Genomic DNA, 21,013 nt, shown 5'->3' with positions numbered 1-21,013 from the left:
CTTTAGTTAAAGAAATTTTAAAACGTCTAATCCAACGGACGAAATACAGTGTAGCCACCTACACAACTTTTTTTTTCGGTTTTTCTAAATGTTTACAAATTCTCAGCTTATCAGTTCTCTGTTAACCACAACTTCCTAAATAGTAACAACGCATTGAACTGCGACTTCTCAATAAGCACTTAATAATGAGACCCTTCTGGCAATTCGTGTTCGCTGTCTCTATACTCCAAATGAGTGTAGCAGTTAAAGTCAAAGTAGTTATGCACTCCGAACAAGAGGATTCCAGGATCGAAGACGAGGAAGTACCACGCACCGAGTCGTGGAGCCATAAAAAACGTTCAGAACGTCAACACATAACAATGTTACCGTTTCTGAAAACATCAAAGAAACGCGTCGTGGAAAAAATTGAATTTGAAGAGGAAAAACCGACAACGGAAAAGCCCCAACATCTGCATCCCAACGAGTTGATATTTCCACTAATATATCGTCAAAATCACATAAACAGTATGTTTAAATTTGGAGAGAATTGGTACACTTGGTCGACTGAAAAGCGAACTGATGGATCGAAGGCGATAAATTATTATATTTGCTATGACGAGCCCAAAAGATGCGATGACATTGGATGGGTAACGAATAGATTTTTTAATTATTCTTACAACCTCATGAAAAGTGGTGATCGTCGCGTACAGAGATGAACAGCGCCAAGGACATTACAGATTATTATACCTTATTGGTTGCCGTTCCTGAAGACTACGATCTTATGTTTCCTATAATTTCACTGCCGTATCCCACCTCTTAAACATAAACACAGCCACACAAGCATCGCTGCCTCGCGGAAAAAACAGAAATTTTCATGCAGAATATTTTATACAAAGTCTTCCTCTGATAGTAGACCTATATCAGTATTATCGTATCAGCTTTTACCTGTCCGATGTTGATCGTAAGTCTCTCTAGGGGGGTTTTGCCAGTAGTTGCCACGCTTGGCAGACGAATAGCAACCGCAGTTAGGCTTAGGAGATGTTTTTAAGGGACGCAGCTGCTCATTCCTCGCCCTCCCTTAGTCGCCTCTTACGACACTCATGAGAAAGGAAAGGGTAGCTTGTTCTATGCCGGGACTGCACGGGAATTTATTATCTTTATTATATATATACTTATAAATAGGTCTATGGTATACAACAGCAGCAGATAACAAATAAAATTCAAAAAATAAACGATACTAATTCGGGTCATTGTTTTTTTTTATAATGTTTTGTCATCGAAAAATCAATACTGATACACTTGTTTACTACCTTATCATTCAATACTTGCGGATTCAATCCGCGCGCACTAAAATGAATATTATGCCTTTTCCATAGGAACGAACCGAAAATCTCCCTAGATGCGCATTCCAAATAGATTCTTTAATGCCGGACGATCGAGCTTGTATCAATAATTTTGGAGTTGAACCCCATACTCATGGTGTATGTGATGGAGGCGAGCAAATGAAGGTAACTAGAATATTTTTTTATAAATCTTTAACGGTCTTAACCGTGTTCACTTTCCAATAGTTTTGAATTCGAGTTCTATAGTTAATACGTATCTTACCTATGTTATGTTTACTGGTCTTAGCGTTTTCTATGTATTACTTAAAGTTCCATTTATTTGGAGACTAGATGTGTATTTATATTTAATAAATAAAATACAAAAAAGGCTAAGTAAAAAAAATATATAATTTTTAATTATTTTGATCTATACTGAAGATTATTTTTACATTTATAACTATGTATGAACTATTTATATAATATAATAATGTAGGTGAACGAAATCACACGTACATGCGGTCCACGCATTCGCTCTCTATGGCGATTCCTGCGAGTGAGTCAACGCCCTGCCAATGCACCTAAACCTGCGGATGTAAATTCCTTAATATGTGAAGATGAAGAGGAATGCTATATCACCATTGAATACAGGGTAAACTATATTTTTGCTGTTTATGTCATCACATTGTAAGAGCTAATGAAATCATACAGAAACTTAATTATTTAGGGACTTTGTCTTTCATGGACAAAACTCACCTGCACAAGCCTTGAAATGTATAGTTATTATATAATAACTATATATTTCAAATATATATTTGAATGGGAAATAAAAATATTAAGGTTTTCGTGAAATACTCAAAATCACGGAAAATATTGGATAGTCTAATATCTTACATCTTTATATTAAAAGAAATAGTGATATGTCAAAATACGAGTAGGAATATAATGCATTTTTCCTGCTAAGCATTTTCCTGGTAAGAATTACATACAGCATTTACGGCAAAATTGTATTATTATTAATATATATGGAAGGGATGGACCGGTGAATGTATTATACAATATATATATTGTATAATATAATCTATTACATTTATGTTGTAACTTTGTAGTAATAAATTAGTAAAAATATTTTTTGCCTCAGATTCATCACGACAGAATAACGTTTTCGCTACATGAGCCAACACGAGGCCAAACCTTTAAGAGTGCGCTGAAACGTGAAATTCAGAATGAGGAGGAACATAAGATAGTGGTAGTAAAAAAAAGTCGCCCTCGCATAATAATTCATAGAGGTAAAAAGAAGGAAGAAGAATCGAGAAAGAAAATCCATCTCCGATCAAGAACTAAAGTGACAGAGGGAAAAGGAGTCGTGAAAGAACGAAACGATTCTGGCTACACAAACTATAGACTCGCGAAGAACAAAATCAAAATCAGAGAGGACGTATCAGAAGACATTTCAGAATAAACGTTCGAGAACATATCATCTGAATCCGAGCTTTATTTCGTGATCGTATTTTACAAAAATAATCTAAATTCTATTGACTCAATGGCAGCAACAATGCTAAATCTCTTATTGTAAAACTAGCTTTCGCCCGCGTGGATCTTGATTATCGCAATATGCAATTTTTGGAAATAACTCGATAGATTTATTTGGATAAGGATTAATACTGGAATATGAAAATACCACTCAGACGGCGACCAGCGTGGTTATTCGTAATTTTAGAAAGAAAAGTGATTATTGTGACCTAACCGTAATAGTTAGACATATGCTATCGCGGACTTATTTGTAGATCTCAATGAGTACATTAAAAACGTAAAACATTGTTTTTCATTATAAGCAACTATTTAGTCAGTGAGCGCAAGATAAGCGAATTTTATATAATTTTTCTACCGACTTTCTCACAGTAAACGCTACGATGTGTATCTGGGTACAAAATAAGTGCAGAAAGTTGTAAGACATGGTGACGTTATATCCCACAAACTCTTCACAGCTGCATTGGAAGATATTTTCAAACTCTTAAACTGGAAAAGATATGGTATAAACATCAATGGCGAATAGATCACTCTCCTTTGATTTGCCGATGACATAGTAATCAAGGCAGAACCCCTGGAGAATTTCGATAATATGCTCAATGACCTCAATGGTGCTTTTTTTTTTATTCAACGTAGAATGGCTAACAAGCTGACGGCCCACCTGATGGAAAGTGGTAACCGTCGCCTATAGACATGAGCAGTACCATGGACATAACAGAGTATACTGTTTCGCCCATGATACCCCCCATGCGTTGCCACTCCTGAGGACTCAGGTGTTATTCCTCTGTACCCAGTAAATTCACGCCATATCCCACCCTTCAAACCGAAACACAACCATGCAAACACAACTGCTTCACGGTTGAAACACGAGTGGGACAGAGGTACCCAAGCAATCGACTTTTGTACAAAGTCTCCCTCTCCTCCCTCTTATTTCTCAACAGGTAGGTCTTAAGATGAACATGGACAAGACTAAAATGTATGTCAAACGTACATGTTACACCTATACCGGTTCAGGTCACTGCGTGTTGCCAATGATGACTTATGGAACCTGTTTGTAAAATATGCTGGTTCTTGTTGTATATAGGTATTATTTATTATTTATATTAATTATAAAATAAAATTACCGTCTGTTGACTTGAAACACGTTCGTCGACACGACGCACGAAACGGCGTCTGAAAACATGATCCTACACAATTGTCCGTATGTTAAAGCTTCAAATTACTCAGCACCTATAGAGAGAATTTCTGAGATGAATTTCTTTGCGTAATGGAATCCAAAACGGGGATATTCGCTTAAGAACCAACGTAACCCGACATAGCACAAAAGATAAAGAAAGCTGAAGTGGCAATGGGTAGGACTCCGTACGGGCAAAGGCAGTGTAGGACGACACAACCCCCCCCCCCCCCCACCACTTCTAAATGGAGTGACGACTTCAAATATATTGCAGTTAGTGGATGCAGATGTTTCAGGGCCGTTTTTTCGGCAGTCTCCATAGAATTCCCCCATGGGAAGCCTATGTCCAACAGTGGACGGATCATGGTTGAAATAAAGATGATGATGGCATATATTACAATTAAATTTTAGTTTTTAAAAACTGAATCCTGACTCTTGTCTTAACAGTGATGTCAGTAGAGAGATACCAGTGTATTCATGGTATTCATACAACTTGGGTTCCATTAACGAGTCGCGTCAAATAGATTGAATAGACTGACTCTTAAGTGTTGGCGCCAATTCGTCTTTGTGACCACAACCGACCCATAAAGAAACTAATCTTCGTAACCTGTTGGCATAGTCGACGCCTTCTGATGATTTTTTTTTATTATGCAAATAAAACAAAATTGATTAAATTAGACATTTTTTATAAATATTTTTTTACAACTTACAGTTTTGGATTTTAACAAAAAATATTTTTACATCTTCTCTTTCAACTCTTCTGATTCTGAAATCCTACCCCTATATTTTCTGCCACTATATTTGTATTTTGTTCCGCGTCGGTTTTCTTGCTTTTTAATTAAACTTGAAAATGGCCAATGGCTACCCTAAAAAGACGAAGCCAAAAGATTCTTTGTTTGCTTTCCTAAGTAAGATAGATATATATTTTTCCGTGTTAAAATCTTATAATACGTAATTCTTATTCGAAATAAATATTTATTTGTATTGAAAATCCTTGTTACACAAAATAGCATAGAAAATACCTATGTCGCGGTAATCTGTGGTCATAATTTTTTTATTATGGCGAGTGGTGTTATGTAGCAAATCCAGTCTTGCGTAACTTTTATACTAACTTAATATATAGATTTGGTCAGAAAATATCGTACCAACGTTTAATTAAATGATGAAATCACAATAGTGCCAACTTAACTAACAATAATACTGTCAAATGCGATGTAAATGGCTGCCATCTAAACTATTCGTGAAACAGTTTATGCTTAGCATTTCATATTTATTTTTATTTTGTCGTGGAAATGACGACTATATGTATATAATAAAATTGAATTTATTACGAGGTCTACTCTAAAAGTTAACCAGATATTACGGGAAGGGTTGAAAACTTATATTTGCTATCAATAATATTACGAAATTGAGATCTTAAGGTAATATTGTATTAAATAATAAACTTGTTTAAGAATTTTATTCTGTTTTATTTTTGCTAAAAAAACTATTCATCAAAACGTGAAATTTCACATAAAATTTATATATTTCTTTTATCACACGATTTGCATTTCAGTGAAAGATATTTACATTTTATTAATATTGAAAACTAAGTATAGTATCAAAAGTCGTTTTTCCCAAAAGTCGTATGATAATTATGGATGGCTCAAGCCCTGTTGTTGGGCTCTTTTTGAAATATGAAATCACTAGCGTACAGATTCCTCTATAAGAAATAAGAAATTTCTGTTTGTCTTTAGACAGCCTCCCTAATCTGTGCAGTGCAAATTGATTTGAATCCGAGACGAAGGCGTTCCTATTTTCTACTTTTTTTTAATTACAGTGAAGTTCTATATGAGCAACCTCCTTATAAGCAACTTAATTAATAAAAGGAAATAATATTTTCCAGACGGTAAACTATTTTTATACTCCTTTTTCCCTATAAGCAACTTTTCCTAATAAGATTTTTTTTATTGAAATTGGTTCAAATGAGTTGCTTATATAGAGCGTTCACTTTATTTTTCAATCAATATAAGTGTTTATTAAATTTTAGTTATATAAAAGCCCAGCTACCGATAGTACCTTTTGCAATATGTAGGAAAAATAAAACTTCAACATTTAAGAATACAATTCGTATTTAATGTCTATAATGCACTTATACTATTAGGCTAAATAACAATCGTTTCGTTAGTAACATTTTTCGACTTTATATTAATTTTTTTTTTAACAATAATAATAAACAAACAAAAAAAACAAAATTGTTAACTCCCGTTGTGCATATGTATAGACAACTACAACAAAAAAATACTTTGCATTCTCAATTTCATTTCGGGATTGAATTTTCATTTCGAATCGGAACAGAATTTCTTGAAATTATCATTATCGTAAATCATCGGTTCCAGATTGCTCTTATTTTCCGATGTGTCGTTCGGTTTTGTTTCTTTTGTGAGGTCTTCAACTGTACGGCCACTAACATTATTGCTTTCCACTTTGTCAGATGATATTTTTCTTTTGCGTTGCAATTTCGTTTCAAGCAGAACGTGGTCAGTAACAACTACATCGTTGACTTTTGCCCATTCCTTTTTTGTATCGTATTCGATTTGCTCCTCCGCTTGATGTAACTTCCCGGGCATTTCCGCTTCGATGAGCTCGTTGCCTTTCGATATAGCTGCTATTTCTTCTTCACTGCGTTTCTCTTCTTCAATTTTCTCCAACTGTACGAATTTTAGTTTTTATTTAACTGATACTATCTGGAAAAATTCCCCCAATGGTAAACAGCCATGACAAACGGACCCGTTCCTTATGGGAGTCTATGGAAAAGGTGTATGTTCAGAAGTGGACAGATAACTATATAAATATATATAATAAATATAAACAAATAATAAACACAAGTATAAGATCATATAAAATTTTTACAGTTATTAGTAACTTTGTAAGTTTTTCTAGTTAATTTTTTATAATGTAACTTGATCAAAATGAGTTTCAAAATCGTATTTATTCGAAGCTGAATAAACTGGGTTTTCAAACTTGCAAATTTCGCCTTTTATCCAATAGGTTAAGAGTTATATTCGCGTAAGAGTATTTACTCTTTTACAGATAATTATAATATCGATATATACATGATTAAAATAATACTTAGGGTATAATTTCTCCTAAGATAAATTAAAAAAATTCCTCTATAAGATAAATTCCTAAGATAATTTAAATAAAACGAAATTTATTACCATCTATGTGGTGGTAGAACTATTAGACAACCGACAGATGGACTCTTTTTATGCAACTCTAAATAGCAAAAATGCCGACAACCTAAATGAAACAAGTGGTACGCTAGTCATTAGACATGAACAGCACATTACAGAAGAGAGACGTTCACAATACTTCTGATGTATTGCTATTTCTATCTGGTCAATTTTATGGCTGTAATATTATACTTTCCATACACTGTAATTTAACTGCCATGCAAAAATAGAGAATGTTAAAAAATACACGAAGACAAAATACATATAAACGTAACTTACTACGTTATTATTTTCATTGCTGTTGCTTGTATCTTTAAGGGCCAATATATCGGGCTGATATTTCAAATTCCTTGCCAATAATACAGCATTGTCCACGTTCATTTGTTGTTCTTTACTGTAGAAAAAAGTAGATTTTTAAATTATATATATATATATATATATATATATATATATATATATATATATATATATATATATATATATATATATATATATATATATATATACTCCTCGCAAAAATTAAGGGAACATAAAAATTTTTGAAATTTTTGGGTGATTTTCAACAGGCTGTATTTCAGTGAAAAATAATCGTATAGGAAATTTAAAAAAAGGGTTTTGAAGCTTGAAAACTCTAGTTTTCAGATTTTTTGGTGAAAAAATTTTTTGAGCTCCGGTTTCCATGCAATTCTTAAACAAAGCTGAAAATAATTTTTTTCTAAATTTTCTAGGTTTCGTTTTTCACTCTATGGGCATGGAAAAATTTTTTCGAGCTACTCCATTATATAGGTCTCTTAGCGTGTTTATTCAGCTTCAAAAATCGCTTTGGATGGCTCAATTACGACCATTTGTCTCCGAGATATCGAACTTTGAATGCAAAAGCATCCTTTTCCATTCAACTGCTAATATCTCTGGAACTACTGGTCGCACAGCAAGCGGGTGCCGAGTTTCTTTATCTGCATAAAATTTCCAATTAAGCACAGTCAAGAGTTAGTGAAGAAAAAATTTTTTTCCACCTCTAACATTGAATTGAAAAAAGTGGAAAAAAGTGACTTTTTCTCCTTTTTTGGTTACTTGGCTGTATCTTCGCTAATATGGGCGGGAAAGCTAAGGTTTGAGGAAAATTTTACAGTCTATTGTTCCTTAAAGAACCCCTAAATCCCTGGAGCGATCGGTTCAACGGTTTTTCCCGGACCAATTGATTGAAATTTTGGAAAAAATAAGGGAACAAGGTTTTCGTCCCTTAAACTCACCCTAATCCATTCAAAAATCAATAATTTCATTTGTTTTTCACTTTTTACTCAATTTTTTGTTTTTTAAAAATTCATTATCAAAAAAAAAATCGAAAAAAATCAAGAAAATTTTTAAGAAAAATTTTTTTTGAAAAGTCGAAAAAAGTTTACAAAAATTTTTTTTTTTCGTTTTTAAGGAAATCAAAGTTTTTGACAAAAACTTTGATTGATGATCGATTTACCGCCGGCATTAGCGTTACCCAAATGGTCACTTTGATGATGATTTGATTGACGCTTCTTTTGTGCTTACGCACGTAAATCCGACCATGCAACCTCCACGTGGTATGCTTTGGGTAACGCTAATGCCGGCGGTAAATCGATCATCAATCAAAGTTTTTGTCAAAAACTTTGATTTCCTTAAAAACGAAATAAAAATTTTTTGTAAACTTTTTTCGACTTTTCAAAAAAAATTTTTCTTAAAAATTTTCTTGATTTTTTTCGATTTTTTTTTTGATAATGAATTTTTAAAAAACAAAAAATTGAGTAAAAAGTGAAAAACAAATGAAATTATTGATTTTTGAATGGATTAGGGTGAGTTTAAGGGACGAAAACCTTGTTCCCTTATTTTTTCCAAAATTTCAATCAATTGGTCCGGGAAAAACCGTTGAACCGATCGCTCCAGGGATTTAGGGGGTTCTTTAAGGAACAATAGACTGTAAAATTTTCCTCAAACCTTAGCTTTCCCGCCCATATTAGCGAAGATACAGCCAAGTAACCAAAAAAGGAGAAAAAGTCACTTTTTTCCACTTTTTTCAATTCAATGTTAGAGGTGGAAAAAAATTTTTTCTTCACTAACTCTTGACTGTGCTTAATTGGAAATTTTATGCAGATAAAGAAACTCGGCACCCGCTTGCTGTGCGACCAGTAGTTCCAGAGATATTAGCAGTTGAATGGAAAAGGATGCTTTTGCATTCAAAGTTCGATATCTCGGAGACAAATGGTCGTAATTGAGCCATCCAAAGCGATTTTTGAAGCTGAATAAACACGCTAAGAGACCTATACAATGGAGTAGCTCGAAAAAATTTTTCCATGCCCATAGAGTGAAAAACGAAACCTAGAAAATTTAGAAAAAAAATATTTTCAGCTTTGTTTAAGAATTGCATGGAAACCGGAGCTCAAAAAATTTTTTCACCAAAAAATCTGAAAACTAGAGTTTTCAAGCTTCAAAACCCTTTTTTTAAATTTCCTATACGATTATTTTTCACTGAAATACAGTCTGTTGAAAATCACCCAAAAATTTCAAAAATTTTTATGTTCCCTTAATTTTTGCGAGGAGTATATATATATATATATATATATATATATATATATATATATATATATATATATATATATATATATATATATATATATATTCTCTCGATCACTGATTACTTGTCTTTATCATCATATCAGCCATTAACTGTCCATTGCTGAACATATGCCTTCCCCATGGACTGCCATAAGGAACGATCTAAGTCACCTGCATCCAATGGCTCCCTACAATGCATTTGAGGCCGTTACTCCATATTGTGGGGGTCATCCTACACCGCGTTTGCTGGTATAAGATCGACACTCAAAAACCTTTCTTCCCCATCGGTTGTTGGTTTTTCAAGATATGTGACCAGCCTGTTGCCACTTTAGCTTTCTTATCCTACGGGCTATGTGGATCACCTTGGTTCCTTTGCAGATGTCCCCATTTCGTATTCTATCACGCAAAGAAAATCCGAGTATAGTCGTCTCTAGTGCTAGTAATTAATACTGTTATGGATCACAATATTAAATGACTAAGTACTTGTCTTATGGGGAAAGACATAAGAAAGATGTGAGAATATTTGAACGTGTGCTACTCAATCAGTTCATAAAACGACTGAAAATTAATTTAAAATGAAACTCGCTCACTCAGAAAATAATTACTTAGCATCAACTTAAGAATCTCACCTGATGTCTGGGAGATGCGGGAGGCCGTGGACGTTGTACGAAGTGGTGGGGCGGGTAGTGTGTACCACGCCCTTACTGGTTGACGGTTGCGGCTCTACGGGCAACTGGCGAGACTGGTCAGGAATATTATTTAGTTATTATGGTCTGTTTCAATAAAACTTGATGAGAAGGTAACCAGTTACACACAGACACTTGTAGCATACGCACGCACGCACGCACGCACGCACACAGACACACACAAAGACACACTCAGCCAGATACACACACTTAGACAGACACACACACTCAGGCAGACAGACGCACTCAGACAGATAGACGCACTCAGACAGACAGACGCCCTCAGACAGATACACACACTCAGACAGACACACACACTCAGACAGACAGACGCACTCAGAGAGACAGACGCACTCAGACAGACAGACACACACACATGCAGACAGACAGACGTACTCAAACAGACAGACGCACTCAGACAGACAGGCGCACCCAGACAGACAGACGCACTCAGACAGACAGACGCACTCAGACAGACAGACGCACTCAGCAGACAGACGCACTCAGACAGACAGACGCTCTCAGATAGACACACACACTCAGACGGACACACACACTCAGATAGACACACACACACTCAGACAGATACACACACTCAGACAGACACACACACTCAGACAGACAGACAGACAGACACACTCAGACAGACACACACACTCAGACAGACACACACATTTAGACAGACACACACACTCAGACAGACAGACACACTCAGACAGACAGACACACTCAGACAGACAGATGCACTCAGACAGACAGACGCACTCAGACAGACAGACACACTCAGACAGACACGCACACTCAGACAGACACGCACACGCACACGCACACGCACACGCACACACACACACACACACACCAATATATATATATTTAATATGGAATATATTTAAATATAACTTACTATATCTTTATTGTTGTTGGTATCTTTAATAGAAGATATATCGGGCTGATCTCTTGTCGATAATGTAGCGTTATCCACCTTCTTTATTTGCTTGTTACTGTAGAAAAAAAGTAGATTTTTAACTGTTAATTGCTAAACATAGGCCTTCCCCATGGACTGCCATAAGGAATGATCTAAGTCACCTGCATCCAATGGCTCCCTACAATGCATTTGAGGCCGTTACTCCATATTGTGGGGGTCATCCTACACCGCGTTTGCTGGTATAAGATCGATACTCAAAAACCTTTCTTCCCCATCGGTTTTTGGTTCTTCAAGATATGTGACCAGCCTGTTGCCACTTTAGCTTGCTTATCCTACGGGCTATGTGGATCACCTTGGTTCCTTTGCAGATGTCCCCATATCGTATTCTATCACGCAAAGAAAATCCGAGTATAGTCCTCTCTAATGCTAGTAATTAATACTGTTATGGATCACAATATTAAATGACTAAGTACTTGTCTTATGGGGAAAGATATAAGAAAGATGTGAGAATATTTGAACGTGTACTACTTAATCAATTCATAAAACGACTGAAAAATTAATCTAAAATGAAACTCGCTCACTCAGAAAATAATTACTTAGCATCAACTTAAGAATCTCACCTGATGTCTGGGAGATGCGGGAGGCCGTGGACGTTGTACGAAGTGGTGGGGTGGGTAGTGTGTACCACGCCCTTACTGGTTGACGGTTGCGGCTCTACGGGCAACTGGCGAGACTGGTCAGGAATATTATTTAGTTATTATGGTCTGTTTCAATAAAACTTGATGAGAAGGTAACCAGTTACACACAGACACTTGTAGCATACGCACGCACGCACGCACGCACGCACACAGACACACACACACACACACACACACACACACACACACACACACACACACACACACACACACACACACACACACACACACACACACACACACACACACACACACACACACACACACACACACACGCACGCACGCACGCACGCACTCAGCCAGACACACACTCAGACAGACAGACGCACTCAGACAGACAGACGCACTCAGACAGACACACACACTCAAATAGACACACACACACACTCAGACAGATACACACACTCAGACAGACACACACATTTAGACAGACAGACACACTCAGACAGACAGACACACTCAGACAGACAGACGCACTCAGACAGACAGACGCACTCAGACAGACAGACACACTCAGACAGACACGCACACACACACACACACAGACCAATATATATATATTTAATATGGAATATATTTAAATATAACTTACTATATCTTTATTGTTGTTGGTATCTTTAATAGAAGATATATCGGGCTGATCTCTTGTCGATAATGTAGCGTTATCCACCTTCTTTATTTGCTTGTTACTGTAGAAAAAAAGTAGATTTTTAATTATATATATATATATATATATATATATATATATATATATATATATATATATATATATATATTCTCTCGACCGCTGACCACTTGTCTTCATCATCATATCAGCCGTGCTTCCCCATGGACTGCCACAATTACCAGTCCAAGCCACCTGCATCCACTGATTCCCTGCAATGCATTTGAGGTCGTTGCTCTATATTGTGTAAGGTCGTCCTACACCACGTTTGCCTTTACCAGATCGACACTCAAGGACCTGCTTCCACATCGTTTATGGGTTCTGCGAGCTATGCAACCAACCCGTTGCCATTTCAGCTTACTTATCCTTCGGGCTATGTAAATCACCTTGGTTCCGTTGCAGGTCTCCCCATTTCTATCACGCAAAGAAAATCCGAGTATAGTCGTCTCTAGTGCTAGTAATTAATACTGTTATGGATCACAATATTGAATGACTAAGTACTTGTCTTATGGGGAAAGATATAAAAAGATGTGAGAATATTTGAACGTGTGCTACTCAATCAATTCATAAAACGACTGAAAATTAATCTAAAATGAAACTCGCTCACTCAGAAAATAATTATTTAGCATCGACTTGAGAATCTTACCTGATGTTTTGGAGGTGCGAGAAGCCGTAGAGTTTGTACGAGGTCGTGGGGCGGGCAATGTCCACTAAGCTCTTTCTGCTTGGCGATTTCGGCCATAGGGACATCTGGCGGCACTGGTCAGGGATATTATTTAGTTATTATATAGTCTGTTTCAATAGAACTTAATGAAAAGGTAACTAGTTACAGACAGATGCTAGCATGCAGGCACGCACGCACACAAGCACGTACGGATATACAGACTCATACATACACACACACACACACACACACAGAGAGAGAGAGAGAGAGAGAGAGAGAGAGAGAGAGAGAGAGACACACACAAACACAGTATACCATATTCCTAGGAAAACGATTATACAACAGTTAACACTTTGGCAAAATGTAAATAAAATAATAATAATGAAAGAAAGAACACAAAGACATGATGAAAGAGCATAAAAATGATTACAGAAACAAACGATACAAATAAAAAGTAGGTAATAATGGTCATCTAGTAGGTACGTGAAACTATCTTACCGACAGCAACATTTTGGTTATCGTCCTCCAATTGTTTTTGGCGATCGGTGGCGTGGGGTAGCAACATGCTTTTACATCTCGAACATGGCACGGTAAATAATCGGCGAGCGCTAGTAGCATGTGGTTCGGTAATAAGTATCTGTAAGTAATTACTTAGTTAATAATAGTACAGTTTTTTTTTTAAATGCTACCAGACCCGAAACGTCTGTTTAAAATACTAGTGGCCCACTTCGGCTTCGTAATTTTTTTAATATAGTTGTGTAAAAGTGAAATAATTTTTATAATCGGTTAAATCAATTTGTTAATACATTTAAATGTATTAACAAATTGATTTAAAAGCAACGGTTGAATTTCATGTCAATTTTCCTAGGCTGATATTGTTTGAACTTGCCTACATGACTTCTCCCTACACTACACTCTAAGAACGGAGGGATTGTTAGTAATAAGGAGGTTAACCCTTATTGGTAGCAATGTACCCTGTCAGGTCGATCTCCACGCAGTCCCCGTGGAAATTATCGCGCCTAGGTAATTCGTAATCATCCCTCACTGATACTCCTCCAGCGTATACGGATAGAGAAAGTAGGGTTTCCATTCCATTTCCTTTCCATACAATTAAAAAAATTCTGGTCCTGAAGAGACATATTTAGAAAATTTTTAACTTGAAAACCTGTTTACAAATTATCTTATCTATTGAACGGAATCTCAAAGTTTGTTACTATACAATAATATTAAATTTACATAGGACTCTCGTCGAGTAGTCGCGCCTGCGAATCTCGCCACTTGTAAAGCATCTTTAGTGCTGCCATCTGTCGGGCGTCGAAAGTTTTTCCCGACTTTATGTACATTGGCATATGACTATCCTCTCTAATAATCTCCTTGTTGTAAGTCTGTAACAAAGTAATTTACTATTATTATAACTAAGGTGACAATAAACGCATTTCCTTTTTTATATAGTTTTTTATCGTCTAGACTAATATATATATATAGTCTGTTATGCCCATCGTATTGTTCACGTATATAGATGATGGTTACCACTTTCCATTAGGTGAGTAATTAGCTTTTTTAACATTCTAAGTTGTATACAAAAAAGAAAAAAAAAGTAAGTGGACTTACAAGACTGCAAACTTGTTTGCTCTGTTCGAATATGGACAGCAATAATTGCGACTGTTCATCGGCCGCTTCTAATAACTCACGCTTCATTTGTCTCCATATGTATATCAGATAGTGCGTGTCCATCCGGGCGTAATCAATCAACTCCTGTGGCAACGGTCGTATACGCCAATCCGCTAATTGGTATCTGTTGGTATACGAGGCATTTTTAAATAAAAATAAAATAAATATACTCAGGCACTAGAACCCTGATGGAGTAAACCTATTTAAATTTTAATAAAATTATTATAACAACCAACTTTTAATGAGAAGCGTTTTCCATTTATCTAAAGTAAATACGTATGATTTTGATAAATGCTAAGAGCATTTTTTGAAGCAATGTGTAATAAGATTTTTAACCATAAACTACTTTGGAATTTTTAAACGAGTACAATTGAAAATAAAAAAAGGAAGTATATTACATTGCAGTTTGTAGGTTAAAAGCAAACAAGTTAAAATTCATAATTAAAAGATGAAAGAAGATAGTTGCGCATTCCTGAAGGATAATACGTAAGTAAAGCCGATATAAGTAATTCTAATTATTGTATTCTCAATCAAAAAATCTGTACAAAGCTTTGTCACCTAAACTTAAATTATTTATTGCAACTGTGTCAATTGTGGAGAAATCGTTGGACATACAAAAATTAAACAAGATATCGCACAAAAAAAGCAAACAATATGAGGGCCCCTTTTTGAAAACAATTTAATTAATTCAATGGTATTTACTCACTTTTTGTCTATGTACAAATTGCAATAATAAATGAGTAGACTCTTCAAAGCTAGTCCAGGTAATTTTAGTGCTTTCGCGGCTTGGTGGGTGTCGAATAACCCAACAATATAAGTGTTAAAATCCCTTTGCAGCCATAATATATCGCTCTCAGCACCATGAAGTACCTAAGGAAGGAAAAAAAAGAGTCATTGCATAAGAATTAAAATTTGTGTGTAAAATATGATATTTACACAAACAAAATACATGTTTTATATGTGTTGTAGAAAATTTGATAACATGACAGACTTTTTTTTATAATCCGCCCATTTAGAATAATAAGTAGAATTCAGAATCAGATGTTAATATGTTCAATTCTTTCGAAAATGTAGTAATATTACTTGAAAACGTTATAATATTAGTACAAGCACTAGAATGAACCTCAAACATACGTAATTGTAAATTGTAGACAAATGTCAATGAACTTAGTATAATATTCATCACTGAACAGTGAACTATGTCAACATATCACCCTCATCATCATCGTCTCAGTCATTATCTGGCCACTGCTGAACATAGGTCTCCTCCATGGACTGCCATAAAACACACCTATACACCTTTTTACGTTTTATACACCCTTACTTTCTACTGAACTGAGTTTTTAGGTTACTGAGAAGTTCATTTTTCGATAAGGCTTTTTCTCTATATTCCGGCTAGACAAGTTTAACCTATTTTTATCATTAAAATGTAGAGAGTCTAAGAAACAAATTAGCATATGGTATATTAATAAACGCTGCATTTTGTGGTAGAGCTATTCTTGATACAAAAAAATCTTATCGTTTCAGTATCAGAAAATAAGCACAACCAATCTTATCATCTATGGCTACCTCTAGTCTCTGCACAACTAAATTTTATTTTTTTACTAAATTATATACTATAAAAAATACTTACTTTCACCTTTGTCGGATCCGTAAAAATCACATTAAATTTATATATATATTCTCGTAAGGCCAGTGTATCTATTATAAAATCGCCTCCTTCACTCGTAGTTATCTGCATTAGACAAGTTATGCCTGAAAATAATAAAATAAATTTATTTTTATCGGAGAGCACATTTTCTGACTCTCTTGGATATGTAGGGATGGAAGTAGAAATGAGAGCGCAAGGTATTCGATCGAAATGTCGTCCTTGTGGACCGACAGTTTGTTTGCCATTCTGAGTAGGTATCATAGAAAAAGGAAACACTTACCTTGATAAGTTCTGTACGCATGATGCTCAAGATCGATCGCTAATTCCTTAACAGTTTCGAGATGTTTTATCAGTTCGTCGAGTAACGCCACTGTGTCAATATAGGTGAATTTCGTTTCATTCAACGAGGGAGGGAAAGTAGGAGTATTTGGATCAGGAAGAATAAACTCTGAGGGAGGTTTATATAATTTCAATTCCTCTTTGTAAGGATGTTCGTACCTGTTGGCAATCGGAAAAGATTAGGCAATTAATATATTAAGTACAAAGTAAAGCAAAAACATGATTGTACGTACATGTCTGGTGAAATCGTCACAATGGTTTAACTGGCCTGACTTTATCCTCACCTATCACCCCTCACTGGTACCTCGTCAACGTATACCAATAACGCAGACGCGGTTACCATTCTATTTCAATGCATAAAATAAACACTCACCCAATTGCTTTGTCATCGTCGGTGAAAAGTAAATTAAAAGCAAGCGGTTTAACTTTGTTAGGCTTCTCTGTTATTTTTGGCCTCCACACGTTCTCCGAATTATCAATGGTGTCTTTGAAAGTTAACTGCGGTCGAGGCATATTTTTATTCTCAAAAATTAATGACGAACGTTTCTGAAAACCAAAAACCAATACATAAGTACAGATCTGTAAATTTATAGTTAATAAACATAATGACACATACATTTTTAATTTAAATATCTATTAATTTTTGTATTGAGATTATAAGTATTTCTGTTTAATATAACATAAACATCTCTTCCTGTATACGTAAAAAGGCGAAGCTTTATTAACTTAATTTAGCTATTGAAAATGACAAAACACTACGTTGTAATGATGTCATGTGTATCACATTATTATAAACATGATCTATAATAATAATATGAATATTATATTTACCTTGATATGTGCAAGCAAAGCATCGGGATATAACTAGTAATGAAATACAATAAAAAATAATTCAAACCTTTGTTTTTGATGTTCTTCTGTAATTATTTCCATTCTCAGTACTATTCTCTCTATTTGAATTCATATTCAATGTATTGAAAGTCACTCTTATTATAGGAAAAGCTTATGCAATGAACAATTAACGGCTGAAATGATGATAATGATTTGAAGTCAAAGCTGTTACAAAAATATAAATAGATAATTAGCTTATGTGATATATAATAACATACAACGACATTAATTATTTAAGACACAAAAAAAAAATAACATAGATACGAAATTATTATCAATACTAGCCATTACTATTTTACATCAGCGGGTCTACCATGAAATGAAATTCCGAAATTTCGGACTCAATTTCGTGTTTTTGTTTATACCAAAATCGGACCAATAAATATAGTTTAACATTTCGTTCATCATACATCCGATCATAAAAGTCCAAAGGAACAATATTTTAACATTTTTAATATTTCCAAACGGCATGTATTATGTAATTTTATCATAAAATTTCTGTTTCGTTTAGCTCCGAAATTTCGGAAAACATTTCATGGTAGGCCCTCAGATCCTTTACGAAGTAAAAAAACTTAAAAAATAGTAGTTGATGGATACAGATTACTAGTTGGCCTCTGCCACGACATACAGGCTCCATTTTTATCTCTTATCGGGATAATGCTATTTTATCTTTTTAGTTGGAGCAAATAACTTACATTTACAATATTTAATTAAAACCTGTTGGGCAGTTTCGGAGGTTAACGTGAGCGAACATCGAGTCACAGGCCCGGCAAACGTAACTTTGCCCCCTATAGCCACCTACCGGGGCAATATTCAATGGACAATAATAAAGAAGGAGGATTTTTATTCAATTTTATTTTTTTATCTGAAGTATAAATAAATAAATTGTTTATCATCATTATAGCACGTTTTTATTATTATAAACAAAACACATACGTAGGTGGTTTTATGTGCTATGACGATGAAAAGGTAACTAAATCAGCATTAAATTGCGAAGTAAACGCAACGCTGATATTCTGTAGGTACTTTGTAAGAAAAATAAAAATCCTAACAAACTCTTACAAATTTTCCTAGAAACTGAGAAGGTAACTAACTAGGAAATTAAACAAGAGCAAAAAGCTACAGACATAGGTATGCCCTCCTATTTCTGTTGTTTGGACACTAAGAATTTCGGAAAAGGCCATATTTATGAAACTATCCCTAAAATATGCGGTCCGGTGAGCCGTTATTACCATAAGATATAGTAATTTTTTTTTAGAAAACTTTATACCAGATATACTTTCAGGTCAGTCCCATAGATATTTTATCAAAATCGGTTCAGTAGATTAGTTTTTAAGTCAAAATAACTGATTAAAAAATCCAAGTCCAACGTGGCAAATGTTTGATGTCGGGTTTTTTTGGTTATCAAATTATTTAGTATGTATAATAGCCGTGATTATCTGCACTTAATAAAACTTTGTATTTATGTGATGTGATATTATTAGAAAATACTTGTACTTTTCCAAAAAAGAAAATAAATATAAATACCTGAACGATTTCGCGTTATCACAAGCTGGATTCAAGGATGACTGTGCAGAACAAATAATCACTACGTTAGGTTGTTGGAATGGGAATTAATAAAAATAAGTGGGTACATTAATTTAGCAGAAAAATGAAATATATTAAACATAGATTAAGGATAGTTACCCATAGACTAAGAATAGAACCTGCAATTTTAATTTTTGTTTAACGCGATCGAAAAAAAAAAAAGATTTAATATTATTATTATAGAGTTAAAGATCGATATTTTATAAAAAAAAAAAGAAAACATTATATTGATCACTCTATAAATTTGAAGCATGGATTAATAAAAATCTATTTTTATTAGATTATAAATGTAGTAAGTCTATATTTTTTCTATACTTCGCAATATGTTTACATTACCCGTTCAAATTAAATAGCTATTTTAGATTATGAAATATAAGAACGCTATACTTAGTCACACTAGATCGCTATTATTTGTCACAAATATGGAGGTACGTTTTTTATTTGTTCATTCATTCATAACGGTGACTGATCATCAATCGCAATGTTCAGTCGCACCGATACCTTATGATATAGCCTAAGAGTGAACAAATAATTTTAATTAGGTAGTACGGATTAAATGACATTCTCTTTCTATCAAAAGGTAGGTAATTTGAACAGGTAATTTTAAAAATATGTAATGTTGCCAATATAATACTACATAATTGTTAACATAATTATTTGTATTATTTAAAAAAATGTTTTTCATCAGCTTCAAAAACTGGAATTGCCATCGCTAAAATACATATTGCGTTCAATTAGTAAACACATTAATCTTTTTAATATATTTTTTTTAATTTTAAGAGCTTTTCAGGTATATCAATCCTGTCGTATCTTGAACTAGACGGAAAATTTATAAAATTATTAAATTAATTGTTAAAAAATTAATTTAAATTATTTATAATTAAAAAAAATAGACTTTACATATATATTAAATAAATGTTTAATAATGGGTCCCATTCCGAGGTGCCATCTCTTAACTAAAATTCGTTTATTTTAGAGATGTCAAATTCGAATTGGTATCCTGCCTGACGATTCTAAACTTTATTTGACGATTTAAGAGATGACGTCTGTAAACAATTCAATTTAAAGAAACCCATTTTATGTCAGTTATTCACTTATAATAATAATAAAAAAAGTGTAATATAGAAACGTCAAAAATGTAAATTTAATGTATCAAATTCCCTATTAACTAATATATATATATATGTATGTATATGTATATGTATATATATATATATATGTATTTGTATATATATATATATATATATATGTATGTATTTGTATATATATATATATATATATATATATATATATATATATATATATATATTATTAAATTTACTTAATTACCTGACAAATGTTTAATGTTAATGTTAAATGTTTTATTTAGATTTTCGTAAACATGAATTGCGATGATCTTTTTATTTAGAACTGTACTCATACATATAAAAGTACGTAAGT

The 21,013-nt window shown here is 34.0% G+C and overlaps 2 protein-coding genes across 3 annotated transcripts; one reads left to right on the top strand and one right to left on the bottom strand.

Moving 5' to 3' along the window:
• The first annotated feature begins 134 nt into the window (after nt 1-134).
• On the top strand, nt 135-5,463 carry LOC113517203 (uncharacterized). Its single transcript, XM_026901786.3, has 4 exons — nt 135-626; nt 1,356-1,487; nt 1,795-1,950; nt 2,440-5,463. Exons 1-4 carry the CDS (start codon nt 186-188, stop codon nt 2,758-2,760), a joined length of 1,050 nt encoding a protein of 349 aa, XP_026757587.2. The 5' UTR covers nt 135-185; the 3' UTR covers nt 2,761-5,463.
• Nucleotides 5,464-6,248: 785 nt separating this feature from the next.
• LOC113517195 (exosome component 10-like) lies at nt 6,249-19,588 on the bottom strand. 2 transcript variants are annotated; one of them, XM_052895450.1, is made up of 16 exons: nt 19,514-19,588; nt 17,994-18,151; nt 17,469-17,641; nt 17,037-17,254; nt 16,739-16,860; nt 15,812-15,975; nt 15,046-15,229; nt 14,671-14,819; nt 13,933-14,071; nt 13,417-13,529; nt 12,699-12,795; nt 12,029-12,141; nt 11,388-11,484; nt 10,427-10,539; nt 7,497-7,611; nt 6,249-6,692 (listed from the first exon to the last, which is right to left on the bottom strand). In XM_052895450.1, the coding sequence occupies exons 2-16, from the start codon at nt 18,057-18,059 to the stop codon at nt 6,321-6,323; spliced, it is 2,235 nt and encodes a 744-aa protein (XP_052751410.1). In that variant the 5' UTR covers nt 18,060-18,151; nt 19,514-19,588; the 3' UTR covers nt 6,249-6,320. The 2 variants fall into 2 exon arrangements, with proteins under 2 accessions (XP_052751410.1, XP_052751411.1); XM_052895451.1 differs by having other exon boundaries at nt 17,994-18,120; nt 19,514-19,587.
• Nucleotides 19,589-21,013: the final 1,425 nt, after the last annotated feature.

The sequence above is a fragment of the Galleria mellonella genome, unplaced genomic scaffold, assembly GCF_026898425.1.
Source record: "Galleria mellonella isolate WM207_F2 unplaced genomic scaffold, CSIRO_AGI_GalMel_v1 utg28, whole genome shotgun sequence".
NCBI lineage: Eukaryota > Metazoa > Arthropoda > Insecta > Lepidoptera > Pyralidae > Galleria > Galleria mellonella.
The sequence above is the reverse complement of the archived record's forward strand: the minus strand, read 5'-3'. Positions and strand labels throughout refer to the sequence as shown.